This window comes from Dendrobates tinctorius, unplaced genomic scaffold (genome assembly GCF_039654945.1).
Source record: "Dendrobates tinctorius isolate UK_male_01 unplaced genomic scaffold, ASM3965494v1 ptg000360l, whole genome shotgun sequence".
Classification (NCBI taxonomy): domain Eukaryota; kingdom Metazoa; phylum Chordata; class Amphibia; order Anura; family Dendrobatidae; genus Dendrobates; species Dendrobates tinctorius.
In genome coordinates, this window is record NW_027362026.1 from 3,755,050 (window position 1) to 3,761,585 (window position 6,536).

The following is a 6,536-nucleotide window of genomic DNA, read 5'->3' on the forward strand; positions in this document are numbered from 1 at the left end:
CAAGAAGCTGTATGATTAGTTGCTGTGGCAATGTTTTTATTTTACAACTGTGCCATAGCAACTATTGTACAGTGTAGCTAGTAGCAACATTATTATTAACATTCGATTGCCTGAAGGATCTTGGGGTCAGATTAATGTGCAATTTGCTGATGTCAGATATCCTTTAATTTACAGTATCACTACATAGTGCATTATCCAGTCATTTATAGGCCTCCAGTTCAATAAACTCTTTTTATACACCCTGCAGAAGGTTTTTTTCCCCAAGGTATATATAATCATTATGTAAACTAGAGGGCTGGTCACTGAGGGATCACTGACCTGTCAGCAGTCTGCATTATGAATACCTAATCGGACCACCACATACATGAACTCCGCCTTAGGACACGAGCATATCATTAACACAAAACTGAAAATAGAGATTAAGAAATAATAACAAGATGGATTTCATCAACCAAGGTATCATTTTATTCAGTATAACGGCACCGACCTGACACTGTCTGTAGGTTACTGTGCACACTCCTGCTGACAGGTTCCCTTTAAAGGAGAACCTTTTGAATCAAGCATATAATTTTAATTGCTGTTTGGACACCAAAATTTTATGAATATGTACTACTTACAATAGCATTGAAGGTCATTTCCATTTTTTTATTCATAATGTGCTGAATATAATTTTAGTTGTATATATATGTGTCTTACCTCCAACATCCAAATCCACTTTGTAATTAATAAAATGTGTGTGAAGGGTTCCCAGTGCGTGTTCACCAACTCGTGACCCATACTCTTTTCCATCAGCAAAGTAGAATGATGAGCTGATATATCCAGTGGCATGCATCTTTGCTTCAATGACTCCATTTTGATAGAAGATAAAATCCCAAACATAATCATAATTAATAAGAGTAGAAACAGCACGCACAATCAAAACAGTACTGGCAAGCCCTCCATAATACATAGAGTGCATATTGGAATAGTGTCGACGAAGGGGTACACCCAAGTTTTGCTCAAAAATGCATATGGCATTCTTAGTCTTCTCGGGGCTTTCAGATTCCATTAGATAATGAGCATCAACATAAGTGGCAAGATGAGGGCAATCAACACCTCTCACTAATTCGAATGAAAATCTTCCAATGCCAAAGCTGGCATCCATGTATCTGGTGATCATCCCTCCAGGTGCATTAGATCCATAAATTGCAAGTGCTTCTTGAATACTAATTTCGTAGGCAATGCGTTCATTGTTAAATTGGATATCAAACAGACGTGGACCAGAGTTGACATTTAGTCCATATGTGAAGCTCCATGACTGGAAAGTAACTTGATTCTTATTAACTGTGTACCTATTACCAGCTGGGTTGAACTGCAGTGGTGCTCCAGGCTGAGGACTGACCTTTGGTTGCATAGAGCCAATATCATTTTCTGGTTTAACTTTTTGGATTTTTATCACTTCAACTTTCCCTGCATTGAATTGTTTCTCCAAATCAGCCATATTCAAGAAGTAAGCACCATTGTAGAAGACTTTTGTTACTTTCCATTTTGTAAAATCTAGACTTTTGTGGTCCAAAAGTATTTCAAGTCCAACTGGATGTACAGTGAAACAGCTTTCTTTCACTTTGACAAATAAAACAAACCAGGAACTTCTATCTCCCGATTTGACACCTCTTGGAACTGTGGTAAGAGATGCAAAATTGGATCCATCATACCCAAGTGCTTTTAAAAACTGTGGTGCAGTAGAAAATTCCTTTTCATATACTAAAGCGTAAGCATCAGTGTACTCTTTACCAGTCACTGGTCTGCTGTAGTAAGGGATTTTTTCTTTGTATTTTTCCAGTGTAATATCATTGTGGTATGATGGTTTGGGAAGAGGACCTACCACATATTCTGTAATGGTAGGTTCTTCTTGATCTCCAAAGAAAACAACAGCAAGAGCCTCACGTGTAGGCTTTTCTCCCCCTCGATCTAAGTAATCTAGAACCTGTTGTTTTGGGGGGTATTTAATATCAATATAGTAAATACAATTTTCAGTAGGTTTTGCATCAATTGCACTCACAAATTTCTTGCCAAGATTTTTTTTCAGGTAGTCAACAACAGCAGAGTACTCTTCTGGCGTCAGGTCCGAAAACACTGAGCCTGTGTCACTTTTTTGTTGTGCCGCATTGGATTTATAATTTCCATGTTGAGGTTGAGAAGAACAACTTTCTGTAGACTTCCCTGCTCCCGATAGCAAAACAGAAACAAGTGCCAAGATAGTTACCAATGCCACAGCCAAGAGTATGAGCACAGCCTTCACGTTCATGATAGTCAGAATATATACTAAGAAGCAGGCAAGAAGTCCTTCAAACACATAGAATAGAGTTTGTGAAATACAAAACTGTTGTATAATTTATGACTCAGAGGGAGGAGAAATCTGAAAACAGCAGAAAACCATAATGCAGATGGCTTAGTTCCCAGTTTCATGAGGATAACATGAATACTTTTAATTGAAAGCATTCTTGGAAATTATTTTGGCAAAAAAAAAGCACTTGGTTCATGCGCTCTGTACGTTTATCCTGAACATGTGTCATTTACTACAGACTTAACAACCTCAAATACGGAATGTTTGTTCCAAGCATCTGAAAATAATGTTTTGTCACATTTCTTCTTATCTCCATCTTAAAATATTTCAAACTGTGCTCCCTATTCTTGAATTTGTTTTCTATTAACCCCTAACTGATATGACATACATGTCCTATTTAATGAAACATGCATACTCCGCTTAGCTTTGCGTGTATGTGGATTGGAAATAAAAGGGGGGAATAGCTGTCAGCTAAAGGGAGCAATCAATGGACAGTTATAGTATTTTTCAGCTTTATTCAGAGACCTGAATTCTGCCTTCACCCTGGATTACTAGTTAATGTTAAACAACAGTGTAGGCCTGGAGCCATATTGGAGCACATTTATCAAGCTAATGCAACCAGCCCTTCGGAGGAGAGGGGGCCATTGAGGCCAGCGTTATTTTCAACTGGAAGTGCCTTCTCAAACTTACCTACAGTTGAAACCTATTGTGCAGCAGACAACTGCTGACTCCCTGCCCCACACTTAATAGCAGCAAGTCTATCAGATGCTCACAGCTAAACAGCACTCCAACGTCATGACGCAGATGGCGCAATGACGTTATGGCAGAAGCGTATCTAGGGAGGGCAGCCAGGGCACATGCCCTGGGCGCAGCCAGCAGGGGGCGCAGTCGGGCCACCTAATGTTGCGGTCCGCAGTGTCACCCCCAGCGGCTGCATTCTGCCACCCCCCGGACTGGAAGTCGGCTGTTCTCTATGTCGGCTGTCAAGTGTTCAATTGTACTTGCATCTTACAGACACGAGTACAATTGAAGCTATGATGCCAGGGACTAGAACGGAGGTGATTTTTTAGGGCGATTATGTCACCAGAAGGGGCGGGGCCTCCTTCAGTCTAGTGAGGCTCCCATAGCAGGAAGCTGCGTTTTACTGAGGCTGCTGGAGCAGAGAAGCATGAAATGAGGGGCTGCACCATGTAGCTGTGTGAAGATAGGACTGAGGTGCTGCACCATGGACCCTTCTACATATAGGAATGAGGACCCAGGACTCAGTGTGAGTACACTGAGGATGGATTTTGGGAAGGGGTTGATGTTACTTGAGTGGGCCTGCAAAGGGTAGATTATGACAAGGGGCTGTGTGGGGAATGGGGGGATGATGATGGGCTGTGTGAAGAATGGGGGAATGATGACGGGCTGTGTGGGGAATGTGTGAGAGGACACTGTGTAGAGGGGGCCGGTATGGAAAGCAGAGGTCAGTGTGAAGACCATGTGCCATAAGAGGGACAGTGTGGGGTCATATTTTGTACAGACAATATAGCGAGGGGCAATTATTTATTCTGGGGCTTAGCATACTGCAGATATTTTTATTTAGGAGCATTATAATGACACTTCTATCTTTAAGAGCAATGTGTGGAGATTTGCTGCAGAGGACCGGAGAAGATGGAAGTCTGCAGAGACGGCTGTGGATAAGAAAACTCATCATGGGGTCTGGACAAGATGAAGAAAAGAAGCAGAATAACTCCAGAGATGACAACATCTATAAGGTACCTGGATGTAAATGTTATTTGCGATAGTGACTAATTCTCATGTTTTTATTTATGTTAGGAGCATTAAAGGGGTTGTCCAGGTTTGTGCTGAGTCTGCAGTCATTCTATTTGACTGCAGACTTCTGAATTCTCATAGTGCTCACTGAACGCTGTTAGGATTCTCTCGCACCGGTGATTTACATACATGCAGTCACGTGCTGACTAGACATGTGTGGCCTCATTCAATGAAAATGAACAGAGCGAGGCCAGGCACGTCTAGTTGGAATGTGGCCAGAAGTATACAAATCACATACTTGCGCTGACATGTCTGTCCACCGGTAAGGGAGAATTCTAAAAGTGTGCAGTGCATTTGTAAGGAGGTCAGGCTTTAAGCCCTGTAAAATATTGTTAACACTGTTATCTCTCATGATTGACATGTTTGAATATTCTGTACATACTTATCTGTGTATATGTTTCCACTGCCATATTGTGTTATATAGGTGTATTAGGTAGAGACAGTGGAGTTAGAGAGAATAGACACAAGATGGGGGCACTGAGCACATTTATATTGGAGTCACTAGGAGGACACTAGAGGGTTAACTAGGGAGACATTAGAGGAGTGGTTAACCGTGAACTGAGTGGAGATAGATTTCCTGGTTTAGTCAGTGAAGTCGGGGAGGGGGCCCTGGTACTAGTCAGAAGGCATTGCTACTGAGAAGCTTAGCTGACACACAAGGTGGGAAGCAGAGTCCCTAGCCATCCTAAGCAGAGGAGAAGAGTGTGGTACCTACTGCAGAGAAGAAGCCAGTGAGAGAGCCACTGTGGAGAAGTCAGGCATAGTCTGGGAGCTGATGAAATAGAGAAGCCAGTGGATAAGTCACTGTGGAGATGCCAGTCAGAGTCTAGAGGGCTGATGATGTATGCGAGTGGGCCACAGGCGAGTGCACGGACAGAATAACAATAAGGGGTGGACGACCTAGTAGACAGGTACCTTCGTGGGCTGAAGTCGGTTGCAGGAAGAGAGGTTGAAGTGCCGTTTTCACCGGGCGCCTCGTTCCGCTGTTACTTTGTCACTACGGTGTAGCTGACAAGTTTAACAGTTTTAATTTAACAGGGGATGAACTCCTCGCAGGGAGATGAAGAGTTAAATGGGAGAATGACAGTAGTTTAATTAGAAAGGATATGAAGAGTCAATAAACGAAATGGTAGCAGTTCTTAGGTACACTTAGCGTGTCGGGGGTCCTTCAGGTTGCAGGCACTGCTTGGGGGGTTGATAGCGCCAAAAACAGCTGGCGCAGCATGGTCCAAGGAGATTCTGTTGGCAGCGGCGGTCCGTCTTCTGGCGGCAGCGGTTGGTCTCCAGCACCCTCTACTGAGCACCTAGTTCATGAGCATTTACGGCCAGCACAGACAAGGCCGCAACACTTCCAGGGTTCACCATGGACGAGCAGGGATATGCCCGTAGTGTGGGCCACAATCGTCTATCCAGCACCCGGTTCTCTCTCTGAAGCACATACGTTGTACTAACGGTCGCGACACGCACGGCATCCCGCTCTTTGCTAACTACCGGGAATACTGTGCTTCTACCTCTGTAGTCCCCACTGCTGTCGGTGGGAGTTCCAGGATGCAGGCCGGCACAGTCACGTAGCACAATAGACGAGGCACAACTTTCTCTGTGCTACGCGCTGCCTGCTCCCGCCAAGACTGACTGTTTCCACGCGCGCTGTGGCTGTGACCGCTTAGCCATGCTCCCTGCTTCCGATTGCAAAGGTCTGTCCAGTCTCTTACTCTTTCCCCTGGACAACAGAGGAGACAATCCCGACAGTTCCAGACCCGGAATAAGACAGGTACCCTCCTTACAATGGCACAATAGGGTCATTATTTCTACATGACAGCCACATAGGGGAACAATATTACTGCATGAAAGCCACACAGAACAACTTTAAGGCTGTGTGCCCACGTTGCATTTTTTAAGCGTTTCCGCATTGTTTGTGTCGGCTCAGATGCTGCAGAAACGCTTAAAAGAAGCTTCAAATGAATTTGCATGCGTTTTTGGCTTTTTGTGCCAATGCATGCATTTTTAAACGCTCAGGAATCGCTTAGCGGCTAAAAACGCAGCATGCTCATTAATTTCCCCATTTTTGAGCGTTTTTAGCCTTCCCCAATGTTCCCAGAAAACGCACGTCAAAAAACGCTTAAAAAACGCGCGTCTTTTGTGCAAAAAACGCGCAAGAAACGTGCGTTTTCTGGGAAGGGGATCAGTTTCCTGAGAGTTTAAAAACGCTGATGTGGGCACATAGCCTAACACTATAGGGAGCCACAACGAGTACATTGTTAATGAATTGGGCCACATAGGGTAACTTTATTAATTTATAGGGTCCACACAGGTCTACATTACTAATTTATGGCGGTCACATAAAAATACAATATTAATGTAGGGGGCCACAGAGGTGGAAGTTGGTAATGTATGC

The 6,536-nt window shown here is 43.7% G+C and overlaps 1 protein-coding gene across 1 annotated transcript in view; it reads right to left on the reverse strand.

Moving 5' to 3' along the window:
- AOC3 (amine oxidase copper containing 3) overlaps positions 1-2,349 on the reverse strand; it is a 72,406-nt gene extending 70,057 nt beyond the window's left edge. The window contains exon 1 of the mRNA XM_073562619.1: positions 697-2,349. Coding sequence (XP_073418720.1) covers positions 697-2,287 — 1,591 coding nt within the window. The 5' untranslated portion in view covers positions 2,288-2,349. The remainder of the gene's footprint in view (positions 1-696) is intronic.
- Positions 2,350-6,536: the final 4,187 nt, after the last annotated feature.